At 57.3% G+C, this 24,960-nt stretch overlaps 1 protein-coding gene across 6 annotated transcripts in view; it reads left to right on the top strand.

Annotated features, from left to right (window-relative positions):
- Positions 1–21,330, top strand: part of IGSF9B (immunoglobulin superfamily member 9B) — a 39,747-nt gene extending 18,417 nt beyond the window's left edge. For 2 of the 6 annotated variants that reach the window (XM_056322868.1, XM_056322872.1), the window contains 12 exons: positions 17–133; positions 1,781–1,873; positions 1,975–2,125; positions 2,443–2,566; positions 5,346–5,521; positions 6,171–6,397; positions 6,547–6,631; positions 8,055–8,216; positions 8,963–9,008; positions 10,352–11,977; positions 20,549–20,670; positions 20,983–21,330. In XM_056322868.1, the coding sequence (XP_056178843.1) occupies positions 17–133; positions 1,781–1,873; positions 1,975–2,125; positions 2,443–2,566; positions 5,346–5,521; positions 6,171–6,397; positions 6,547–6,631; positions 8,055–8,216; positions 8,963–9,008; positions 10,352–11,977; positions 20,549–20,670; positions 20,983–21,206 (3,153 nt within the window). In that variant the 3' untranslated portion in view covers positions 21,207–21,330. The other 4 variants (XR_008819148.1, XM_056322869.1, XM_056322871.1 and 1 more) reach the window with 4 other exon arrangements.
- Positions 21,331–24,960: the final 3,630 nt, after the last annotated feature.

The raw sequence follows: 24,960 nt of genomic DNA, 5'->3' as shown, positions 1-24,960 counted from the left end.
TTTCCCTTGGCTGCAGGACCCCCCCTATTTCACGGTGCTACCAGGCTGGGAGTACAGACAGGAGGCAGGGAGGGAGCTGTTGATTCCTTGCGCTGCTGCCGGAGACCCCTTTCCCATCATCGCCTGGAGAAAGGTACCCGGCCTGCCAGACAAATCTGCAGTGCCTTTGGCTTTTGGTGAATATTGCAGACAGAGAAGCCACACTCTGTCCCGGTAAGAACAAACTGCAGGTACAGCTGCTTCGCTTTGGGCTGAGCCACTGCCGTCCTGTCCCGCAGGTGGGTGGGGGAAACCCGGCTTGTGGCCACTGACTACTTTAATCCTGTGAAACCGTCACGGCAGCATCCGCAAAGCTGAGCGCTGCCCCTGCCCTGGCCCCCCACCTCTTCCTTGCCAGCGCTGCCCACAGGACACCCTCCCTCCTTGCCTGCCTGCGAGGTGGTCACCGGCAGGACACGGCAGCCCCGGCGATGCCATTCTGGTGCCGCGGACCTCCCGCGGTGGGAATGGACATGCCACCAGAGTGTGTCAGGGGGGTCTCCTGGCTGTGTTTCAGCGAGGGGCTGGACTAGTCAGCAGCTGCTTTGCTGCCCCGTGGCTTTGAAGACCTTGGGAAGAAGCTGTTTTAATGATGCTGGACTGGACATGGTGACTTCAGGCTGTCCCTCTGTAGAGCGGGGTAGGACCCGGCGTGGTGGCACAGCCTGGGAGCAGTAAGGGCTTTCCAGTCTTCCTGCAGCCTTCCCTTGGCTTCCCACCTTCACTGCTCCCATAGGAAAGCCACTGCGCAGGGGACCTCCTGGGCTTTTTGTCCCCCTGTCAGGATCTTCTCCCCACGCCCCCCATCCCCTTCTTAGGGCTCCTGAGGGTGAGCAGGGACCCTGTGCTGCCCAGTGGGCACCGTCCTCGGTCTTTGTGGTGCGAGATGCTGGATCTCTTTGAGTTCCTTTTACCAGCACGGGGAGGACCATGACTCACCTAGATTGCAGGTGACCTACCTAAAACCTGTTGGCTGTTTAGTCTTTTTCTCCATCTTATTTTTCTTCCCCCACCCTTCACCATTCTTATTCAGGTTTCTTTTCAACTCCTCTTGTGCCTTCTGGCGATCCTCGTCATGTCGTGACTCTGGGCTTATCCCCACCCTGACTAGTCAGGGATGGCTTGGGCTGGGCTCAGTTTCCCAGTGGCAGAAGCAAGGTCCCTCGCTTCCCGTTGGCCCACCAGTGCTGACCAGTCTCTTGAAGGACTCCTGAAGACTTGGGCTTGGCACGGTTAACCCTCTGTGCCTGTCCGCTCCTCTGCTCGTCCTGCATGACATCGAACGGTGGGTCCCGGTGTTGATCACCGGAGACCCCTGTGTGAAGAACAGCTGGAGAGGACTTGGGACAACGTGGGATTTGCGCAACTTTGGCCGATGGGTGTAGACATGAGTTGTTACGAGATCCATCTTTCCACTCGGCTTGAGAGCTCCCGGACACCTCCACACACGCCATCCTTCCGCATCCCTGTGGGGCCCTTGCTGCCCAAACCACTGACGTGGAGGGTCCTGCCTTTCCTCTGCCTCTGGCTGAGGGGCAGTTTGGGCATCTCCTGGGGCAGGCAGTGCCTGGGAGGGTGCTGGGGACGGCCGGTGAGCACCTTCCTCTGCAGCGGTTTCAGCTTTGGATGCTGGAGGTTGAGCAGGGCTCGGTGTCTGTGCGAGTGCCGTGGGGTTTGCCGCTTGGGTGTGAGTGCTGAGCGCCAGCCTCCCTGACGCATGCCTCTCACGTTGCCCTGCCAGGTCCTCTCGAAAATGGGGGAACCGGCTGCCTTGCCGCGACCGGAGAGACCAGACCCCTTGCCGGTGGCCAGCGGTGTCCCCTGGCCCGCGCAGGTAGCTTAGTGACCCCACTGCCGCCTCGCCCTGCCCCGCAAACTGCTTCTGAGTCGTGTTTTTTTCTCTCTTTGCCCGGCTCCCCCCGTTCCTTGCCCAAGGTAGGGAAGCCCAGCAGGAGCAAGCACAACACGCTGCCCGGTGGCACCTTGCAGATCCGCTCCCTCGGCAAGGACGACCACGGCGAGTGGGAGTGCGTCGCCACCAACGTTGTCGCAAGCATTACTGCCAGCACCCACCTTACCGTCGTAGGTACGGGCAGGGGACGGGTCCTGGGGGACGGCCGGTGGTGGGAGTCTGGGTCAAAGTCCCCCAGGCGAGGCAGGAGATGGGATGCTTCGCGTCAAGAGCAATGTCTGCTTTAAGTATTATTTACAGGTGGAGCTGCCTTTTTCTGCGCTGTTGTTCTGGCCCCCCGTGGGCACAGCTGTTCCTAGCAGAAATTCCCAGTGGCCTTTGGCTGGTCCCCATGACTCCTCGCTGGGAGCAGCCCCCTTCCAGCCCCCTTGCTTGTGCTGGCCAGCCATGTGGTCTTGCTCTCCTTGAACCCGTCCCCTCTCTCCCTGCAGGCACGAGCCCTCACGCTCCGACCAGCGTGCACGTTGTGGTCGCCATGACCTCAGCCAACGTCTCCTGGGAGCCCGGCTACGACGGTGGATACGAGCAGACTTTCTCAGTTTGGTACGGCCCTCTGTGAGTCATCCCGGCATGCTTTGCTCTCTGCTTCTTTTCCTTCCTAGCCGATCCGAGCTTTGAGCAGCTGGGGGGGAGGAGGGGGGGGGGAGGGTGGCGTGCCCGGCTCTGTGTCCCTGGGCATCACAGGGCTGAGCTCCTCTTTGGTGCTTTGGAGAGGTGGGTGGTGGTGGGATCACGTAGTTCCTGTGTCTCCTCTCCCTTCCTTGCTAGCCAGTACCTCTGTCTGCCCCAGCAGGTTTTATGCTGCTTATGGTACAAGGGAGATACTTTGCATTCATGTAACTTTGCCTCTGGCATCTAATTTCAAGATAAACTGTTTATGGAGCTTAACAGCCAGGGAGAGGCTGGAAAATGCAACCTTTGTAGAGTGCGTCCTGGAAGAGCTGTGACTAAGCAGAAATGATCTCTCCTTGCTCTGTGGCTCCCTGGAGGAGGTTAAATCCCAGCTGAGTTCTCAGCCAGCCACTGTGAGATGCTGGCTGGGTCTGAGCCTCGTGAGGCTGTTCCCATCGTCGCTCCTCTGCCAGCCCACGCTACCCGGTACCCAAAGCCAGTGGGTGCATCCTGCCCTCCCATCACGGGGCTGGGCTGGGCCCTGCTGGCTTTCCCCGGGCACGGGAGGGTGAAACATCACTGCAGCGAGGTTGGGGTTTGCTCTGTGCTCTGCACTTGCTTTGTCTTCTGAAGAGCCCTTGGAAACGTGGAAGGGACACTGCCTCCCCTTCCCAGACCTGGGCTGGTGTTCTTCAGCCTTTCTTTTCGCTCTCCCTTTCCTTCCTTGCCTCGCTTTGCCCTGATGGAGACTGCTGATAGAATGGAGATAGGGTAGATGCTGCCTGTAATGATTTCTGCTGTGCTGAGAGATGGAAAGGAGGAGGGATGGAGGGAGTGCGGAGCGGTGCAGACCTTGCTCTGATGAAAGCATCCTCATCCTTGGGAGGGAGTGGTTAAACCTCTCCGGGGATGTGGCTCACCTTGGAGAGAGGTGGCAGCTGCTGCAGCTCTTGCTCTGCAACCTGCTGCCAGGTTCCTGCCTCCTCGAGGCTCTTCCAGAGCCTGCACTGGGGAGAGCAGCCAGCACGGGAATTGCACCACGCTTGCCGCAGGGAATTTGCAGGGTGCTGTGGGGACCTGGCATAGGGAGAGACCCATCTTGCCCTGATTGTTGGCTGTGCTGTTCCCTGGGACGATGCTGGGTCACCTAGTACCACCCGGAGAGCTGGCCAGCTGTGTGTTTTCCTCCCTGCTGTGGCTATGGGATGCTGAAGCAAAACATGGCTTCACCTCCTGTGGAGATCACGCTCTCCTCCTGCTTCCGTGGTTGTTGATGCTGGAAATGCAAACCCCACTCCCCAGGGATGGCCAGGGCCACCACAGCATCCTGCCTGCCTACATGGTCTCCCATCTCCGGCAGCGATTTAGGGTTGCATTTCCCCTCTGCTCTCCCCACCCTCAGCCCCTTGCCGTGCGTGCCTGCCCGCTGCAGCACTGGGGAGAAGGGATGCAAAGGTGGTGGTGTTAAATGCTGCAGGGAAACCTGCTCAGGGGCAATGAGCTGCTCCCCTCCATGCCTCTGCTGCATCGGTGGGGGATCCTGGGAGCTGTAGTCCCAGCCAGAGCTGGGCGACACTGGCTTTCCTGCCCTCAGCCGCTCGTTTGGTGGAGGCACGCTGCACGCACATGGCTCTCCACCAACTCGCTCCTTTCCATAGCTTGCTGCTGCTTCTCCTGCCTCACATTTTGCTCCCTTTACAGCGGCATTATTTGTCTTCGCTCCATCTTTTACTTCCTACTCGGTGGATTTACCTGGCTGGATGCCGGTGGCTATAGATATGCCCACTTACCTATGCAGAACAGACCGTCTGCAGTAATCCTTCCCAAATCCTCCGCGGACACTGCTGAAACCTGCAGCCAAGGGCTGGGACTCCCGAGAGCATCTCTCTAACACGAGCGCAGATACTTGCAGTATCATTGCAGCGTGGTGATGCTACTTCGGGGTGTGGGGCTCTTGCTTCCGGGTGGGGTTATGGCCGGTGGAGGTGGCTGCACGCTCGCGTGTGCTGGGATCATGCTGGGAAGGCACTGGGAGTGGTTTTTTTGCCCTGGGTTGGTGGGTTAGACCCCCGCAAGGAGGCTTGTCCTGTGCTCCCTGCTAGTGCCTCTGCTGTGCTGCCAAACTCCGAGTTCTGCCCTGGGCTGTGCTGTCAGCCCCTGACTTCTGCAAATATGGCAAAAATGGTGATTTAGGTAAATGTCTCTTGTGGGATTGCATGCACAGGGCTACGGCTGAGGGAAAACTTGGCTCTGGCTTGGGAGCTGTCGAGGTATGAATGGGAACGGGGCCATCTCCTGCTCCAGCCATCCCCTTTTCAGCACTCACTAGAGTAAAAACGCACCAGCTTCCAATTTTGCCCATAGAAATTTGTCGGAGATAACCTCAGAGTGGGGCTGTTGGCACTGCTTTCATCCCTGACCCTGCTCGGACGGTGCCGGTGGTGCACGGCGGAGGGAGAGGGCTGGTGGCAGTGTCGGTATGAGCCGCGGGATGCTGGTGCGGCACAACGGGATGTTGCCCCGTGCCTGGCAGTCCTCGTGTGCGCCATCCCCGAGTCAGCTCTTGGGTGGCGAGTGGCTGCCCCACGTCCATACACATCGCTGCTCTCAAACCAAACCATTGCTCAGGAAAGCTCCATTTTCACTTGAGAAGTTAATGCTGCCTCTTTGTCCTCCCTGTCAAAAGCACCTTCCCTGAGGGCACTCCCTTCTCTCTTGGCAGGATGAAGAGAGCCCAGTTTGGCCCCCACGACTGGCTGTCTCTCCCTGTGCCAGCTGGTTCCAGTTGGCTACTGGTGGATACCTTGGAACCAGAGACTGCATACCAGTTCAGTGTCTTGGCTCAAAACAAGCTGGGTACCAGCTCCTTCAGTGAGGTGGTCACTGTGAACACTCTAGGTGGGTCCTCCACGGGCACGAGAGGAGGAGTGGGAAGGGATTCAGGAGGTCTGGGGAGAGGATGGCCCTTTGCCTTGGTCCGTGTGCCCTATCTGCTGGGGACAGGGATGGTGATCAGCAGCAGTAGTTTCTGGAGGTAGTTTGTGGAGGGTCCTGGATGAAGTGCGTAGACTTTGCTGGATGCATGAAGCTCCTGAAAGCTTGTCCTCAGAGGCAGCGTGGGAGAGCTGTACTGTACCAGTCACCTTTCAGATCTTCCTTAAGTTCAGCTGGGGTCAGGAGGTATTAATAGAGCACAAAATCAGTTGCGTGCAGCTCCGAGTGGGAGCTATCACAAAGGGCCTTGCGCTGGTGCCTGCCTGGGAGCTGTCTCAGGCGGAGGTGGGAGGAAGCAGGAGGTTTTGTAATGCTGTGCCCCTTTTCCTGGAGCCACGCCATCGTTAGTCCCCTGCTTTTTGGAAGGCCACTTTCATATCTCTGAGATAAGAAAGCACGTGCCCGAGATGTCCTCTAAACTCCTGGAAGGTGGGATCCGCCGTCGCTGCGGTGGTCCATCTGCCGCTGATGGGGCACACGTGGGGAGAGCGTCCTCTGCACTCCCCCCTGCTGCGTCTCAAAGGTGTCCCTGTCCCATCTGCTTTGTCTCCAGCATTCCCTGTAACAACTCCAGAGCCTCTGGTGTTGGTTACCCCACCGAGGTGCCTAACAGCCAACCGGACACAGCAAGGCGTCCTCTTGTCGTGGCTTCCTCCCGCTAACCACAGCTTCCCCATCGACCGCTACATCATGGAGTTCCGCGTCGCGGAGAGGTGGGAGATCTTGGACGATGGCATCCTGGGGACTGAGAGCGAGTTTTTTGCCAAGGACTTGTCCCAGGTAAGCAGGGCCTGCCCATGCCATACCTCTGGTGTTGCAGCATCTGCTGCAGCCCTGGGGAAGCTTTTGGGGTGGCTCAGTCCCCGTGCTGGGGTCTTCAGGATGCTGGGCTGCAGTGAGGGTCCTGACCGGTGTGCTTGGTGTTTCAGGACACCTGGTATGAGTTCCGGGTCCTGGCAGTCATGCAGGATCTCATCAGCGAACCCAGCAACGTTGCTGGCGTGTCCAGTACAGGTAAGGGGTGGCTCCTTCTACTCCCAGCTGTGGGAGCATCTCTGCTTCTGCAGGTGCTTGAGCTGGTGCTGGAGTCATGCATCAGTGCTTGCTTATGACAGTGGTGGCTGGTTTTGTGCTTTTGCCCGAAGCGCTCGGATTGTGGTCTGGGCTGATGGGTGCGCAGTTGTGATCAGTGTCCTGGGCACGTTGCTAACCCTGTGCTGCCTCCCGATGCAAACAGACCAGCAGCACTTGGAGCCGGCGAGGAAAAACCGCCCTATTTAGTCCTTCCTGCCGAGCGCAGTTTTGTCGGGCGTCTGCTGGTGCAGAGTGGCAGCGGATCTTGGCTCTGCAGGGTGCCCGGAGAGCAAAGCTCGGACCAGGCACTGCGCAGCCTGGAAATGGGAATGAAAGGTGCAGAGAGGGAAACGTAGCACTGCAGTGCAGAGTCTAAGGAGGAAAAAAAAAAGCTTTGCAACAGGAGACTGCAACACGCTGCAGTACCCTGCACCCTGGGTGCTTGGAGGGATGCTCCTTGGGGAAGGGACAGGGGAGGGTAGGTGATTGCGATGGGGAAGGTGAGGGTGGCAGGAGGAGATGGGGATGCGGGGAACCTTGCGTTGATGCTCTCGTTGATGCTCTCGTGGAAGAGCTGAGGAGCCACCCAGCGCTGCTGTGCGCAGGAATGCAGCGGTCTCTCTCTGCCCCCACGTGGTGCCAGCACGGTGCTGAGAGCCTGCCTGCTTGCCTGCCTGCTTGCCTGCCTGCTTGCCTGCCTGCCTGCTTGCCGGCCCTTGCTCCTCTCGCACCATTTTTCTGATGGGGTTTGGCAGCACCCACAGGGCACGTGCCCCTCCCCCGGGCAGCTGTGCCCTCGCAGGCTGAAGGCTGGGGATCCCGGCAGGTGAATGGGTGCTGATGCGGCGTACGGATGCAGGGCAGGAGCCCTGCGGTGGGCAGGGTTGGCATCTGCAAATGGCCCCAGCAGAATTCTGCTGGCGGTTCAGATGGGCTCATGGTTAGGTGTTGTGAGGGTCTGGAGCCCACTTTTCATTGCAAAGCTGGAAGGAAGCGTGGACAAACAGGGCAAAATACCTTGTGCTGCTGCAGGGGGTTGTTTGGCCAGGAGATAACTGCAGGTTTGGTGCAGTTGTGTGCACGTAGATATAAATGTGTATTCCTGTGGCTTGGAAGCTTCTTCCCTGGGTGTCCAGCAGCGAAGGCCAAAAGGTTTATGTGGTATGAGGTCGCTAAATCCCTTGGCAGTGGCCTGCAGCTGCGCTGACTGCTCTCCCTAGGTGGGCTGGGCTGAAGGCAGACCCTTTACTTAGGATTATTGTTCCTAGTACCAGTGGCCTGCACACTGTCGTAGGTCCCTGGGGGTGGCAGCAGGCAGGAGTATATTCGTAACACCTAATTGTTGGGCTTTTCCCCCCCCCAGACGTATTCCCTCAGCCTGACCTGACGGACGAGGGTCTAGCCCGCCCAGTGCTGGCTGGCATCGTTGCCACCATCTGCTTCCTGGCTGCCGCCATCCTCTTCAGCACACTCGCCGCCTGCTTCGTCAACAAGCAACGCAAACGCAAGCTCAAGCGCAAGAAAGGTGAGCCCATCCCCCGTGTGCTTGCTTCCTCCCTCCCGCTTCCTCCTCGTTTCTCTCCCCTGGTTGTGTTGTGGTGGTAACCTTCTTCCCTGTCTGTCTCTTCTTCCGTCCGTGCGCGTCCTCAGGTGAAGCCCTGACTTCATCCCTCGGCTGTGCCTGAAAGCGCCCGTGGTCGGGAGCGGGAGAGGCAGGGTGGGTGACGAGGCGACAGAGAAACTAGCCTGGGATTTCCGAGGGAGCGCTCTGGCGTGGTGATAACTCCTAGAGCTGGGGGCTTAGGGCTGGGGTGTCCTCTGGGCCAGAGATGGGGGGGACCGCTTGTCTCCTCGAGGTCCCCCCGGAGCTGGGCTCTCCAGCTGCTTTCCGCCCAGCCCGCGGCGGGCAGTGCCCGACGGCCGCCCTAGGCTAGAGAAGAGCCCCGCAAAGGAGACCCTGCCGCTCTGCTCACTGAAAGCTGGGACTGCGGCCGCCGTGCCGGAGCGGCCGGTAGGGAGAAGGGCGGCCGGGGAGCCGGAGAGGGCAGGGGAATCGGCTCCTTCTCCTCCAGCCTGCGAGGCTGCGGCAGCAGGATGGCCAGGACCCTGTGACGGGAGCTGTTTGTTGTCAGCAACCATTAAAGCACTGGAGCAATGAAACCTTGGCTTCTTGTTGAGTGTCTTTTGTGGTCTTGATGTTGTTTGTCTTGTCTCTGTCGTGTTGCGCCTCCTTAGCGTTTTCTCTTCTTTCCCCTTTTTGTTCTCTTCCAGACCCTCCTCTCTCGATAACCCACTGCAGGAAGAGTTTGGAGTCCCCGTAAGTATCTGTCTTAGATGCAGCACCAAGCTGTGGGTCTTCAAGGTGCCACCTTCCTTACAGTTGTTGCAAGACTCAAATGGAAAAGTCTGACCTTGTTTGGTTGCTTCTGATGAGTTGTTTGGGGCGTTCCCTGAACCTGAGGGAACACAACAGTTCACAAGAGGCCAATGGGCTTTGGAGCAGAAAGCAGCAGGAAAAAAACACAGCAGACCGTAAGCTAAGAGATGACCCCGCTGGATCTGTGAACGTTGACCAAAGCTGGAGTTGACTGTTGGAACTCAATTACACCCCCAGCTTGAAGGGGCTCCTTAGGAGAAGGGCTAGCCTGCTGCCTGTGGAGTCCTGTGTGCAAGCTCGGTGTAGTTTTTGAGTCGTTCTCTGGCTCTTTTCTTGGGGAAATTCAGAGAATCTTACACCTGTATCTTTTCTTTCCCCACGGAGAGTGCCCCGCTGAAGCCTCTTTCCACATGTGCCCAAAGGTAGTGGCTCGTGGTGCTGGAGTAGCCGCAGCTCCTTGCAGAGCCCATCAAAACCATGTGTAGCTGCTACAGCGGGGCACCTTCCCGATGTGAGCGTGAGGGTCTGACGTGCGGATGCCTCGTGCTTTGGCTCCTCGACTGTTGTAAGATGTCCCAGTGCTGGTGGATCTTTAATCTTTGCTTTTTTTTCGGTTCGTCCATTGCACTGAGATAACCATGCCTGCGCTGTCTCTGTTGGATCTGCTACTTTTTCCTTTTCAGTGCTGTCTGTCCGGAGCTTTCTGGATAGGGATGAGTGAACTTTTCGATGCTGTCTGCCTTTTGAGGCTCTCAGCCTTGAGTGTTGAGAATGGGGGAAAAAGTTGGTCTGGAATGGATCTGTCAGTGTCTCCGAGTGAGATGCGGAGTTCTGCAGGAGGGGACGTTTGCCTGACATCCCTCCTCTCGGGGGCTTTCCTGGGTCTGGATAGCTCAGGTGAATGTAGGAAACCTTTTGAAGGAGTTGGAAGTGAGCTCTGGATCTGTCTTTTGTCCTGCTGGGGCTGCGGAGCTTGTTGTGAGGCGTTGGTGGAACTTGTTCCAAGGTGTTGGCGTGAGCTGCCTGCCCCGGGGGGGATGCCAAGTGTGCCAAGCTCCGCTTCCGAGGAGTGGGGATGATGTGCGCTGCTGCTGGTCCTCTGGCCTGTGCCACGGCTGGGCAAGGCTCTGCTGTCCTGGTTAGCCTCCGCAAATTTCTCCCGGTGGTTCTTCTTTTGAGAGCTGGTAGTGCTTTGTTTTCCGGATCCGGCCGGTGGTTCTTCTGGGCGAGATTTCCTTTCCTCCCCTGGGTGACTCTCTCGGTTTTTCTCCCCTGTGGTCTAGGTTGTCTTCCGGCAAGGTGAGTCCTGAGAGCATCCGCACGCTCCGTCCACCCTCGGAGTCCTCTGACGACCAGGGCCCGCAGGCCAAGCGGATGCTGAGCCCCACCAAGGAGAAGGAACTCTCCCTTTACAAGAAGACCAAGCGAGCCATCAGCAGCAAGAAGTACAGCGTCTCCAAGGCGGAGGCCGAAGCTGAGGCCACCACCCCCATCGAGCTCATCAGCCGCGGGCCGGATGGCCGCTTTGTCATGGACCCAGCGGAGATGGAGCCCTCCCTGAAGACGCGGCGGATCGAGGGCTTCCCCTTCGTGGAGGAGACTGACATGTACCCCGAGTTCAGGCAGTCGGACGAGGAGAATGACGACCCCGTCGTCCCCACCTCCGTCACCGCCCTGAAAGCCCAGCTCACCCCTCTCTCCTCCAGCCAGGAGTCCTACCTTCAGCCACCAGCATACAGCCCCCGGTTCCACCGGGCGCTGGAGGGTCCCGGCGCCCTGCAGGCCACCGGCCAGGCCCGCCCGCCGGCCCCCCGGGCTTTCCACCACCAGTTTTACGGTTACCTCAGCAGCAGCAGCCCCGGGGAGGTGGACCCACCGCCCTTCTACATGCCAGAAGTCAGCCCGCTGAGCTCAGTCATGTCCTCCCCACCGCTGCCCCCCGAGGGGCCCTTTGGACACCCCACCATCCCCGAGGAGAACGGGGAGAACGCCTCCAACAGCACGCTGCCCCTGGCCCAGACCCCCACGGGGGGCCGGTCCCCCGAGCCCTGGGGCAGGGCCGAGTTCCCCTTCGGCAGCCTGGAGCTGGCCCCCGCGCCGTTCCCCCACCAGCTCCAGCCCTGCGAGGCGGCCGAGGGCACCCAGCCCACCGGCTGCCTTCCTCGAGGGCCACCCCCCACCTCCCTCCAGGTGGTCCCCGCGTCCTACCCGGGCATCTTGCCCCTGGAGGCACCAAAGAGCTGGACCGGCAAGTCACCCGGCAGGGGCCAACCCTCTGTGCCCACCACCACCAAGTGGCAGGACAAACCTATGCAACCCATGGGATGTCAAGGGCAGCTAAGACATACCAGCCAAGGTATGGGCATACCCGTGTTGCCTTACCACGAACCGTCCGAGCCCGTCGGCCCCAGCGGCACAAGCACATTCAGCCTGGACACCAGGTGGTACGAGCCCCAACCCCGACCTCGGCCCAGCCCTCGGCAGGTCAGGAGGGCTGAGCCCAGTTTACATCAGGTGGTGCTACAACCTTCGAGGCTTTCTCCTCTGACCCAAAGCCCCCTCAGCTCCCGCAACAGCTCCCCGGAGCTGACCGCCCGTGCCCGGCCCCGGCCGGGCATCATCCAGCAGGCGGAGGTGTCGGAGATCACCCTGCAGCCCCCCGCGGCGGTCAGCTTCTCCCGCAAGTCCACGCCGTCGACGGGATCCCCCGCGCCGAGCAGCCAGGGGGGCAGCCCCAGCTACCGACCTACCGCCACCTTCGCCTCCCTGGCCACTGGCTTCTCCGGCTCCCAGGGCTCCTCCCTGCCCGTGGACACCATGGATGTTTTCGGAGACATCCCTTCTCCAAGGAGGGCCGGCGAGGAGATTCTCCAACCAGAGCCGACATCCACCACGGTAGCCGCCACGGGGTAAGTGCGTGAGCCCCATGGTGCCCCCCCGGCCCCCTCCCCGGCTTCCCCCACCCTGCCTCACCTGCTCCCTCTGACTCCCTCCCCGCCATCGCCATCCCAACTCTTAGGGTCTCTCTGGGCACGCTGCAGCATCCCTTTTGGAGACGGAATCCCGCGGGCTTTGCTAGGAAGAGGCTGGTGCCGCGGGCGCGGGTTGCATGGCCGCTGCCCTGGAGAGCTGGGTTTTAGGCAGGCGATCATCCCGGTGCCGGTGGCACGCTTGCCTCCTCCCCGGCTGCTCCCTTGGGAGCCTGAGAGCGCCGTGACTCGGGCTATGGGCCGTCTACCAGGCGTGCAAAGGCCTGGCTCCCGGCTCGCGTAGGTAAGTGTCCTGGTGTCACTGGCAGTTGTTTCCTCTTCTAGCTGCTGGCTCTTGGCTTTCTTCGAACGTTAGGGCCGCCGCCGCCGCGCCTCTGTCTTCCTCCTCTTCCTTCCCGCGGAGTCTAGAGAGCTTTAATGCATGACAGAAACAGCTATCATGGTCACCGCCCCACCTGCAAAAGGGATGCTGCAGCCCCAGGACGCGGGCAGGGAGAGATCAAGGACTTAGCCACACCAGCAGCATGTCAGGAGAGGAGGAAAAATAAAAATAAACTAACCCCAGCGGAGATCGGGAGGCTGCCGGCACGCTCAGATCCTGCCCTAAAGAGGGATGTGGCTGCACTAGACAGTAGCGGCTGGTTTTCCAGGTACCAGGGTTGCTCCAGGCAAAAAGCGTCTCTCTTTCTTTCTCTTCCTCTTTCTTCCTTTCTTTCTTTCTTTCTTTTCTTCTCTCTCTCTCTCTCTCTCTGTATTTCTCCTCTTTCTCTCAGTCTTTCACAGCACCTCAGACCCCGTAGCCGTGCTTTCGTCCCATCCTTTCGTCTCGCTTCATTTCGGCTTGTTGTCTGGCGGGGTCGAACCCCCCCTCTCCGGCTTGCGGCAGAGAGGAGTCGGGGGGCCAGGGCTCCCGGCCCCGCGGAGCCGGCGCGGTCGGAGGCGTACGGAGAAGAGGCGTGTGTTTCGGGGAGGGGGGAGGCAGCGTTTCACCCCGCAGTGCCCTCCGCATTTCACTCCCTCCCTCTGGTACCTGGAAGCGTTATGGCCATAGAAAACCCCTCCGGCACGGCACGGCTGGGGTGCGCAGGGGGAAGGAAGGAGGGCTCAGGGGAGAGGATGGGGAGGGAGAGGAGCTGGATGAGCCTGAAAGGACGTGTGTGTGCCTCTGGAAAACACAGCTACGGAGCGAGGCAATTAAGCACGTAGACGTAGGTCCATGTCTCCTAGCTGGGGCACCCCGAGGAGACCCAGCTCCAGGAGAGATTTGTGTTAGAGCAGCACTGTTGTCCGTGCTTTTATGCAGTGTCTCCATTTGCTTTGTTGATTATTGTTTTCGTTTCTTCTTTTCCTTTCTCTTCTGTTTCTTTCCCCCTTTCTTCTCCAGCCTCGTTTCGTTTGTGTTTTGGTTTGGTTTCTTTCCCTCCTTTTTCCTTTGGAGTTGTTGACGTGCTGATGTGTTGCGGAGCTCGGCTCCTTGCGGGTGTTGATAACTGCTTTGTTTTTGATTAATCTCAGCTATCTGGGCAGTGTTGTCGAGACAAGCTTCTCCTCAGCTCAATAGGTAAGGGTGATCCATGTCCGAAAGGATGGTGTGGGTGCTGTGGAGGGTGGCCGGGAGCGGGGCATGAGAGGGGACATGGAAGGGGCTTTTCCAATACCATCTCTTCCTTTAAAGGGGAATAAGGAATCCGAAAACACTAGGAAACACCTCTGGACGCACAGTCTCTGTGGCTTTTGGGTTTCCCCTCCCAGCAGCACGCCGCTGCTCCCTTGCCTTCGGGGAGGCGGTGGGGCTGGAGAAGCCCGGTGGTGGCAGCCGTGCCTTCGCGTTGGGATTTGGGATGAGCCAAGCTGCGGTCTCCCCGTGGCCACCCTTCCCTGGGGGACGGTGACACGTGGCACCCTCGGCCCTGGCAGGGCTTGCGTGGTGTTAGGGAGGTATGTGTGGAGGTGGGGTTGTCCCAGATGATCTGAACCAGGAGGAGCTCATGGCCACCTCCTGGAGCCAGGTAGAACAGCCACATCTGGAGCAACCAGCTTGGAGTGGGGCTCTGAAAGTCAGTCCCCGATTGCAGTCCAGGCCGTGGAGAATTTTGTTCCCATCAGTACCTGGATCTGTTTTCTTTTTCCCAACTCTCCTCAGTCACGGAAAACAGGAGAAGTCTGTCTCTCAGGGTGGGATGCCATGGATGGCAGCAGCGTAACTACGGTTCCAGGCTGCCAGTGAGATGTTTTATCATTCCCATCACAAGTGTAGTCATAGCAAACCGTGCCGCCCCACCTCTGAAATACTCCTTGGAGAAATCTTTTAAGACTTCTTCTGACCCAGCTGTAATTAAACAGCCCTAAGCAGATCTTGGAAGAGTCTCCCAAGAAAATACCTGTTGAGCTGCCTTCACGGGGCTGGTTTCCTAGATGGAGCCATAGGCATCCCTAGAACTGAGGTGAGGTAATCGGGAGATGGTTTTTGGACCTTAGAAGCAGAGAATCTCACTAAAACTGCTAAAGCCTAACGGGATAAATCGTTCCCAACCCCAGGGAATGTCAGCCAGGCTGGTTATGAAGGGAGAGGTGGGATTGCAGATGCGACTGTTCCAGGGCCTGGCCATGCCCAAGCTTCCTTAGGACAGGTCTTACAAAAACTGAAGCTTTGCTGCCTTGGACGGGAAGAGTCGAAGTCCTGGCTGATGCTTTCCTAGCAGCCCGAGGAGCCTTGCTGGACTGGAAAAGAGCCTCACGAGAGAGGGATAGGATGCCTAGAGAAACCAGGTGGATATTTCCAGGAGAAAGCGAATTCCTCCACCTGACCTGGAGGGTTGTTCTGGGGTGGGGAGAGCAGGAGAGGTGAGGAAGGAGTGTTGGGTCCCGGTGCTGGGAGCAGGTGCAGGATGCGTGCTCCATGGAGGAGCCATCCTCTTGGCATGGCAAAACCCCTCCGGTTCAAGCCTTGCAGCCTCCAAAGCTCTTGGGTGCTTGGCCATCACCTTCTGGTTTTCCCTGCTGATCCCAGGGCAGGGTGTCCCATGAGGAGCAAAGCGTCCCACGAGGAGCAAAGCTAGCACCAAGCCTAGGGGAGGTCTGGGCTGTGCCGGACTTCTGGAGAAACAGGGAAGCCTCACTGAGGATGTGGCTCTTTATTCTTTTTCTGTGGCGCTTCCCTGCTCCGGGAGTGTTCAGGGACACGAGTGAACGTGGCTTTAGAACAGCAGAGGCGAGTCCAGGCTCACACCCGAGTTCGGTGTGGCTCTTGCACAGATCCTGGCTGGCTCCTGATCCGGTGCTGGGTGTCGGGGGCTGATGGGGGCTTCAGGAGCAGGATCATGTTGCCCAGCAGAACGCTTGCTGAGGAGCAGCCGTGCGCCCTACTCAGAGATGCTGCTTGGGGTGGGAGTTGCCCAAGCGACTCCAGAGTCGTCATCCCCAAAAAGGGGAAGCTAGAAGAATAAATCTCACTTTAATAAGCGAGAAATCCTGTAAAGAGCCCAGCCAAGTAATTTCTTGATGATGCGGGGTCATAAAATTGTCAGTGCGTGCAGAGCACAGGGATTTTATACCAGGCCAGCCAGATTTCTGTGCTGCAGTAATAAAAACTGAGAGGAGGAGAGGGAGAGGCAGTTTGCGGGGCTCGGTGGCGGTTGCAGCACGGCGGCTTTTGCTGGCTGAAGGTCAGGGAGCTTTTACCGACGGGCAGGCTTAACCAGTGCCGTTCCTGAGTCGGCACGAGCAGTTTTCCCATCTCCTTCTCTTTGGATGCGGCGCGCAGCGATGCGTTTCCTCACTGGGAAGAGGAGGCTGTCGTCTCCCTGCAGAGGGAAACCCAAAAACCACAGACAAGGCACCAAGCTCCCCCGTCCCTCGGCACCGCAGCCTGCCCTGCGCGGCCCCCCCGGCCCCCCCTTGCCGGGGCAGCGCTGCCGATGCCGGGAGGTCGGGGGCTTGGCTGCGGCGTAGCGTTGGGTGACGAAGGGATGTCGGCGCCAGGCGTGCGGGAGGAGGAGCACCCCTCGCTCCCCGCTTGAAAGAAAACAGGTTCCCCTTTAAAGACTGTCCATGTGCTGATCCTCTGCATGTGTTTCATGCCTCCTCCCGCTTGGAGAAGTTGTGAGTCCGCTTGTCTGAGTGCGTTTTTCTTTTCTTTCTTAATTATTATTATTTTTTTCTTTTCAGTCTCTTTGATTTACTTATATATTTTCTTACTCCTGGTTTTCATTTCTCTTCCTCTTTCCCCCTCCCCTTCCCCGTGACTGTATCCCCCTCTTCCTCTCCAGTCCGGCCCCTTTTCCCTCGCCCTCTCTCCGCCCCGCTCCTCTCTCGTCAGCATGGTGAAGTCCGTTGTGTAGATGAGTTGTGGTGTCTGCAGACCTGTAGAAGGGACCCCCTTCTCTGGTGTGCTTCTGCTGTGACCAGCCCCTGCCTCCCTCGTTACGGTGCCTTGGCAGCAGCAGCAGCTCTGGGGCAAGGGGCCGTCACCGCTGTGTTTCTCTAGCACCTCTCGCGCTGAAGGATCTCAAGCGATGCGCGATGGCATGCTGGGATGGAGGCAGCAGCCAGCGCTGTCTCAGAGCGGAGGGGGAATTCCAACTTGGAGGACATCTCATGGGACCACACAGGACTTGAGCCTGGGATGGAGCCTCGTGTAGGCAAATTGAGCTCTTCATCTGAGGAAGATGAAGGGCTGAAGGGCATGGTGGCTGAGACATGGGGGGCACTGGTCCAAGTGGATGCTCTGACTGGTCCAAGTGGATGCTCTGACTGGTCCAAGTGGATGCTCTGACATGTCCAAACTATTCCTGGATGTCAGTGTGGCTTGACCCAAGGAGGGGAGGAGGCAGGGAATGTGTGTTGAGACCTCCACGAGGTGAAAGACGTGTATTGTGCCCTTGAATCTCCTGGACCTTTCCTTTATGTGGATTCCCCCTTTTGGGTGGGAAGAGGTTAGTGATGATCTCATGGGCCTTCTCCCTTACATCTTTGCTTTGTACATGGAAAGACGTTTGAAGAAGAGCAGCTGAGATGCCTGTTGGGTTGCATAGCTCTTCTCCCCTCCTGCTTACCTCCTATCCTGGGACTCTCTGAGGTCCCCCAGTACCCTTGCATCCTTTCCAGTACACCTCTCTCTGCGCAGCTCAGAGCCTTGCTCGTTCAGAAGGGTTGTCCTTTGAAGACTTGAGGAAAACTACTGCTCCGGGTGTTTGTGGCACCTTGCAGGAGGCTTGCGTCAGGAATTCATGTGCGCTTCTTGAAGCTCCTTTGCTTGGCTCTACACTGAAGTCTCTAGAAGTTCACCCACCTCCCTGAACCTCTCGTCTGTTGGTGTTCAAGCTCTCTGTCGTGTACGGGCAGCTGCCCAAAATGCTAACTCTGGGGGCAGGAAGAGGCTTTTGGCTGAGCTTAAAATGAAAATTAATTTGAAAGAATTGGAATCCTGTGAAGAAATAAAGGGTGGGTAGAGCAGATAAAATTTGGCTGGTGAGTAGCATCGTTTCATCCTCCTCTGTATCTCTTCCTTGCCAGAGGTCAGACAGTATTTATGGTGACACATGGGTTCAGTGCGCTTGCTGTTTATGTATGTGTGTATAAATACAAGTCCAATTACGGAGAACTCGTGGAAATGAGCTTCAGGCAATTTCCTCATAATCCCTTGTGTAAATCTGTCTAATTTTGTCAACATGCCACAGTAGCATCGTCTTAGAAGAAAAAAAAATATGGAAAGAGTAAGAGCCTTCTACAAGTTGAACTTTAATATTAGCAAAGTCATCTGGGTGGTGGAAACAGGCGGTGGAAGGCAGATGCCGACGGGCAGGACGGTGGCAGGATCGCCGAGCTTGCTGATGTCCAGGGCTTGGCACACGTGAGCTCTGTGGGAGATGGACTGGGGCTGGAGCAGCTGAGGTCACCGTTAGCCAAGCACCTGCATGGATGTAACTGTTGCACAAATCACAGAATGGTGGATGTAAATGGGGAAGAGTCTGCTATTGACCATTCAAGTGGGAATGACTGCAGGGAGGTGCCATGCTGCTGGCCCCTCTGGGGCGCTGGGGTCATTCTCTGAGCCGCTGTGTGCACAGGGTGCAGCGTGGTGGAGGTGGTGGAGCTCAGTGGGCAGCGCCCCAACAGAACTGGGAGCCGCCGCTCGCAGCATTTCTCATGAGAGGCTGGTTGTACTGGGAAAGAAGGCGTTTAAGCACTGCGACCGTATGGGTGTGTAAATGTCATCTTTCCTACGGGGAAAGCTCTCGCTTGGATCCAGCCAGCAGGACTACCAGCTTGTCTAACGAGTTGCTTCATCTTCAGCTGATGTGCTGCTCTGCTGAGAGCTGGAACAGAGCCTCTCCAGGAGCATCCGCGCCTTGATGTCTCTGTTGCGATGGGAAACATGAAAAGGGGCTTTTCTATACCCAGTGTTTGGGCTTCTGTTGCATCTGCTGTGCCCCAGCTGCTTCATCAATTCACATTGCGCTTTTCATGGTGCTCTCCAACGCTGCTAGCAGAACTGAGAAGCTTCGCAATCACAGACGTCTTCAAAAACATCCCTTTCTGCTTCCCAAGGGGAAGAATCCCTCAGGAGCTCTTCGCCTGTGCCACTCCAGCTGAAGTATCGCTGCTCCAGCAGCCGCTTGGGATCGCAGAGTGGAGCGTTGCTGTCATGCCGCGCTCTGCAGCAGTGGCACATGTGGGGACTTGCAGGGGAAAGCCTGCGGGGTGTCTTCAGGGCCGGTGAGGCTCCACCTGAAACCCAGGGGAGAGGAGAAGCTCCAAACTGACCCTCGGTGGATATGCTGGGGCTCTGTGCCCGTGTGCTCGCCCGTTCACTGCTGCTCCTGTCAGCACCCTCGGGGGTTTTGCAGTGCTCGGTGGGTTGCAGCTTACTGACAGACCGGGCTGACTTCATCCACGGCTCTTGGGTGAAAGCAGGGGTCTGAATGCACTGGTGCTGCCTCCTTGCAGCCAGCCGAGGCGGCTCCTCTGCCTGCCCATCCTGGTGCCTTGTGAGGAGCCCATGGCTGATCCCTGCCCCAGTCACAGACGCCTGAAAATGCAGGAGCTGCCATGAGCGCTGTTCCCTCCGTGGCTGTTTTGAAAAGGTTGGGTCGCTGACCTTTGGTGACCAAGTTGTGAGAGCAGAAGAGCGTCATCTCCTCCTTTGAAGGGTAGGACAGGCTTGTTAGAGGTGTGCTGGTTTAAATCCATCCTCTCTGGAGCCTGGCTTCGAGCGTTGGCTTTATTGCAATGAAAGGTGCTTTGTGGGTGCTTCTTCTGTCGCCTCTGGATGCCTCGTATGCAGGTTGCTTGATGGCGACTTGGCTTGATCCCAGGTCGTTACCTGCAGCCTCAGCCTTCTGTGGCATTAAGCGTTGGTGCAACTTGGAGGGTTGTGAATGTAAAATGGAGAGAGGGAAGGAAATGAGAAAGCAGCAAGAGGGGGGGATGCTGTGATGTGTTATAGATGAGAGCTGGATGACCGCTGTCCTAAGGAAAAGGTTTTCCTCTGTTCCCTACAGCAGTCATGCTTTCCAGCCCTTGGATTGGAAAAACAGGTACAGTGAAGAAAACAGAAAAAAAAAAAAAAACCAACTAAAAAAATCCCTTTGCAAAGGGGAGACTGCTTAACCGTGAGCTGATTCTTGTAGAAGAGTTACTCAGGGGCTAAAGCTGGAAAAGTAGTGCTTACAACTGCTGGCTGTCCTGCAGGAAAGACCCCTTTGCAAACCCCCTCCTTGTCCCTCACAATCGAACCTTGTCAGTGTTTTCATTTCAATGTCCTGTACCACAGGGCAGGAAAACCCAGCTCCCAGCCGCTCGGTGTGAACGGAGTAGATGCTCCCGTGCTGTTGCGTTTCTATTGTCGCCTATAGCAGGGACCTGGGTACGAGGTACTGCTCCCGGCTGTGTCGGCGTGTGCCCTTCGTGTCCCTGTCTGTCGTGTGGCCCCTGGTTTTTTTGGCTGTGGGAGCAGGGTGGGCAGGATCCTGCCTCCCTGGTGCTTGTGGTGCCGGTGTTGTCCACCCCAGGTGGCTCATGGTGCCCGTGTCGATGCTGCTGTGCCGCTTCTGCCTGTCTCTTCCTCTCTTTCCATCCCAAGGGGTTTCCCACCACTTCCCAGAAATGCCTTATCGGACATAGGATCTGCCCCGTCCTTTTTTTGTTTAGCGGTGCTGGCATGGCAGGCAGGTGAGCTGGGGTGCCGGCGGCTCTCTTGCCGGGTGGGCGTTGGACGTGGCCGGTGGGACCGGTGGCACTGCTCGGCGACGTGGAGGAGGCGCAGGGGGACGGCGGGGACCCCGCAGAGCAGCACGTGCGGGCGCCTCGCTTCCTCCACCCCGCGCTCCGGCATGCCTGGCTGGCCCCGATCCCTCGGCCCTGGGTTTCTCACCTTTTCCTTTTCCATGGCAGAGCTGGCTGGGGTCGACCAATCCCTCACTGGGGACATCCAGAGTCCCAAGTGTGGCTGAGAGCCGCTGATGGCGCCTGTCTGCTTTTCCTTCCTAGAAAACGTCCATCTCCGTCCGGGGACGCTGCTGCACCTGAGAGGCTCGAAGCACTGAAATACCAGCGGATAAAGAAGCCCAAAAAGTCATCCAAGGGCTCCTCGAAATCCAGAAAACAACCCAGTGAGTGTGAGGACCCTGCGGTCCCCAAGAGCATCCCCTCTGTCCCACCGTGGGCAGAGCTCGGGCACATCCCTGCCAGCCTCAGCACCGGGGGGGTCTCCAAGCCCGTGGCGGGATGCTGCCCTCACCACTTGTCCCCCTGAAGGGATGGCTGTCTCTCCCCTGCTCCAAAGGGAGTTACCCCTTGCGTGCCTCTCCCATCTCTAGTGATCTGTTTCGGATTTGATTTTTGAGCGTTAATTTGATCTCCCCCGATGCGCAGTGCTCTCCCCTCTCGCCAAGCGGCCCCATCTGCCTTCTCTCCCCCTGCAGACGGCTCTGCCTCCCAGGTTCAGCAGCTTCCCAGCTCTCAGGTACTGTGGCCTGACGAAGCTGTCTGCCTCCGCAAGAAGAAGAGACACCCTCGTCAGGACCCCTTTGCCCGCCTCTCGGCGCTGAAGGACGACCTCTGCCACCGGCAGCTCCCCGAAGACCAGACGGCCATTCTCAACAGCGTGGACCACGACGACACCGGCGGGCACGCCACGTTGCTTTAGCCTAGCGCCAGCTCGAGAAGGTTAAACAGGAGGGGGTGGAGGGAGCTGACATCGTGCCGCCGGGGGACGGAGGCTACGGGGAAGAGGGGGGGGGCACCCCCACACTGCTGCCTCCGCCGGGGGGTTCGGCGACTCGTGGCGGGGATGAGCTGGGGGGGACCCTGGGGCAGGTTGGGGGGGACGGGGAGGATGCCTGGGGCTGGACGCTCCTTGGATCTGCTTCTCCCCCCGCCCCCAACCCAGGTGGCTTCGGTGGGGTGGGAAGGGTGGCGTTTTGCACCTCGGTTTCGGGAAAGATCTCTAGGCTTAAAAGGCATAGGTGGAGCTGGTAACATCTGCTTCCGTAGCACGCGAGTAGGGAGAAAGTGTGGAATTGAGCAGCTGGCCCTCAATCGCCGGAAGAAATTAAATGACACAGGGTGTAATTAATTGACAAGAAACTAACAACCCAGACGGGAACTGGTAATCCCATGAATCTGATTATGATAAAAACATGACCAAATAATCCCAGGAAAGCTGTAATTGTGAAAACCTCCCTGCGTCCCCCTTCCCAGCCTCCTTTTATGTGAAGACAACAGCAACAAAACCATCCGTGGCATCTTTCCTTACCTATCTCTGAAAGGGAAACCCAGAAAGACCCCGAGCCTTCGAATCAGTCCGAGATGTGAGAAATCACCAGTTGTCTGTGCAAATGCATTTGAACCTAGTGCGTGCTCAACTCCGTGTGAGCACGCAGGTGCGGGACTGTTTTCATCTGAGGGTGTTTTCCCCCCAGATACGGTGTGTGTCAGCTTTGCTGAGGGTGGTTTTGATTAATTCTGCCTGACGCTCTGTATATCGCTGGCAAATGTTCTTCAGTGCTGTGTAGTAATGTGATTTCTTACTACGGTAACGTTTGTCATCTTTATTCATAACTGCAAAATGGGGAGATGCTGCCACAGGTGTGTGAGCAAAGGGGGTTTGGCTGCGTGGTCCCCAAAGCCTCCGTCGGCAGATGCTGAGCCCGGGCAAGAGGGGCTGGAAAAATCCCCAGCTCTGCGGATGGAGATGGATGGCTCCTCGGAGCGACTGTGCAAAGCTAAGCCCAGCGTTTCGTGTCACCTTAAAATGCGTTGCTGCTGGTTTCACTGTTTTCCCCTTCTTTCTCTTGCTCCAGCCCAGCCATGTAGGCTGTGACACCCGCCGGGGTCGTGTCCCTCCCTTTGCCCCATCCGAGGAGACCTGCTGTTCCCCTCCCGGTAATGCTGTTCTAACTCTTCACCAGAATGTATTTCCTCTTCAAAATGCTTAGGGTAGGTTTAGCGGCCGGTGGTTTTCTGGATTGCATAGGCCTTTTTTTTTTGTTTGTTTGGTTTTTTTGTGGTTGTTGGTTTTTAGCAGGAAAGGTGTAGCCTGCTCTGAGAACAGCCGGGCTTGCTTTCCTGCTCTGCCTCCACTCTCTGACTGCGTGGCCTTGGGCAAGTCACTCAACCTCTCTGTGCCTCAGTTCTCCCATCTGTAAAATGGGGATAAAGTCATATTTGAGCACTTTGGACAAGCACTTGGTCACATACAGACTGCAAGTGCTATGTAAATGCTGAGTGCTAATACCAAGTGATTCCTACCTTTAAAATATTTAGAGATTTCTTTTTTTTTTTTTTTTTTTTAAGTGGTAAAATCAACCACTGCATCCAGGTTTGCACACTTCTTCCTCTGCGGTAAAGTGCTAAACCCTCCAGCCTGCCTGGGAATAAAATTCCGAGTGTTTCATGTGGATATTCTTGCTTTGAGTGGATTCAGGCTGTAGAAGAAGCGTCAGGAGAATTGAAGAGCCTGTAGGCATGTTTTTTGCCCCAGGCTCTCCATTTGCATACTAAACTTTTGTTTATTCCCAGGTAGAATTGCCAAGAGATTCTCTGTAATCTCGCCTTTAATTCTGCTTTGCCTTGGTTATTGCTCTTGCTGCTGGTTGAACCTCAAAGGGCTTAGATGTTTGGAGAAAGACGTGAGCTCTCAGCTGGCCGGTCGGGATGCGGCACCCCGACCACGCCACGCTCCCGGGCAGTTTTTAGGTCGGAGCCCATTTATCCCTCTGCCCAGAAGCATCTGGTTTTAGAGGTCGTGCTTCCTTTTCCAGCAGGATGCTTGGAAACCTGCAACCACGAAAAGCAGAGCACCGCGTCTTTTCCAATCTCAAAGCCCTGACTTTGGTTTGAACCACTTGACAATGAATCCTCTAAATCGTGAACGAGATATTTCCGAGCTTTAACAACTTCGTGTAGGTGGTCTTCAAACTGTGAGCAGGTTTGTCTCGGGAAGGGGGGGGGGGTGTCTTGTAGAAGCGCCCCTCTCTTTCCAGCCTGCACCAGGGCTTTTTATTGAGCACGTGATGAGAGACCTGATGTAAGAACCTCAACTATCGAAGTGAGAATTCAACTTCGCTAACAGTATGACTGCGAATTTCTTTTGTTTGAGTGTGTTTTAGGGATTTCCCTAGAATCTGCTCGGATCTGAATTGATTTAATGCCATTCGCCCGCTCGGCAGCGGGGAAAACTCTGCCTGGCTCACTTCAGCTCGCCGGTAACGTCAGCGGTGTGGCGAGCCGGGCTGCCCTGACGGACAGGTGACAATCGGGGCTGGGGGACGCCCCGGCTGGGGGGAGGCGTGGAGGCTTTGTGCTGGCCGTGCCACGGCTGACTTGCTCTTCCTTTCGCTCTCGTTGCCTCAACCTCTCTAACAGAAGGTTGTTTTCTCGTTTGAGTGCTTTCCAAACTATTTATGATGCCCGTTTGTATGGGCAAGGCGCTGTCTTCAGGCTCTTGAGGTCGCTACCTCGGGACTGTGCCCCTGTCCCATCTTAAGGAGCTCTAGAGGACTCGGAGTGCAGGGAAGGTTGACGGAGCGCGCTGGCTTGCTGGGTCAGTCTTTTGAGAGTTGTTTTCCTTTTGCAGGTGTTTTGAGCCGCTGGGCCCCCTGCTTTTCATGGTCTTCGCCCTTTAGAGGCTGGAGCGGCAGCCCTCTCTCTTTCAGCCGTGTACCTGCCACGCTGCTGGAGTGGGAAATCCCGCCCGGGCGCCTCATGGAAGCGGCTCTTCCCTAAAACCATCCTTAACTCCTTTCCCCGCTAGACCGAGTTACCTTCTGATAGACTCGGGCTGTGCTTTGGCAGACGGGCTCGCCTCTTGCTTTGGCAACCTCCTCGCTTCTCCCAACCCTCTGGTTTCCATGCCCTTCAGGGGGTCGCTCCTCTCTCCTCCCGCGGACCTGGGACATCGAAGCTGTGTCAGACGATGCCAAACGCTTCCCCCATTTCATCCCTGTTTGAACTTCGTTTCGCTTTGGTGGTTTGCAAACACAGCTGCTGCTGCTGCTTCATTATTATTTTTTTTTTTCTTTCATGCTGCAAAATATATCTTGATTTTTATCTTCCTGGGCCAAACTCTCTTATTTTGTAAGCTTGTCTGAGGTAGACGGCTCTTGCTTTATCAGTAAGCATATGATTCCTCCTTGCGCATTGCGAACGTGATGTGTTTCATCAGGTCCCTTGGCAAATCCCTGGCCATGGTGACAAAATGCCTCTGAATCACAAGAATATTTGTCCCTGGGCTCCCCCGAGGTGTCAGCGCAGCACGCACCGTCCCAGCTTTGAGTGGTCCTTGCAGGTGCCTCTGCCTGCGAGGTGGCTGCAGTGGGGATGCTCCAGCGCCGCTTTCGCACCACTGCGGGGGTTACAGGAGTCAGCCGCCCCGAGCCAGGGGAGGGGACGCGGAGAGG

Source organism: Falco biarmicus, chromosome 20 (assembly GCF_023638135.1).
Source record: "Falco biarmicus isolate bFalBia1 chromosome 20, bFalBia1.pri, whole genome shotgun sequence".
Classification (NCBI taxonomy): Eukaryota; Metazoa; Chordata; class Aves; order Falconiformes; family Falconidae; genus Falco; species Falco biarmicus.
Note: the sequence above shows the minus strand (reverse complement) of the source record. Positions and strands in the feature narration are given on the sequence as shown.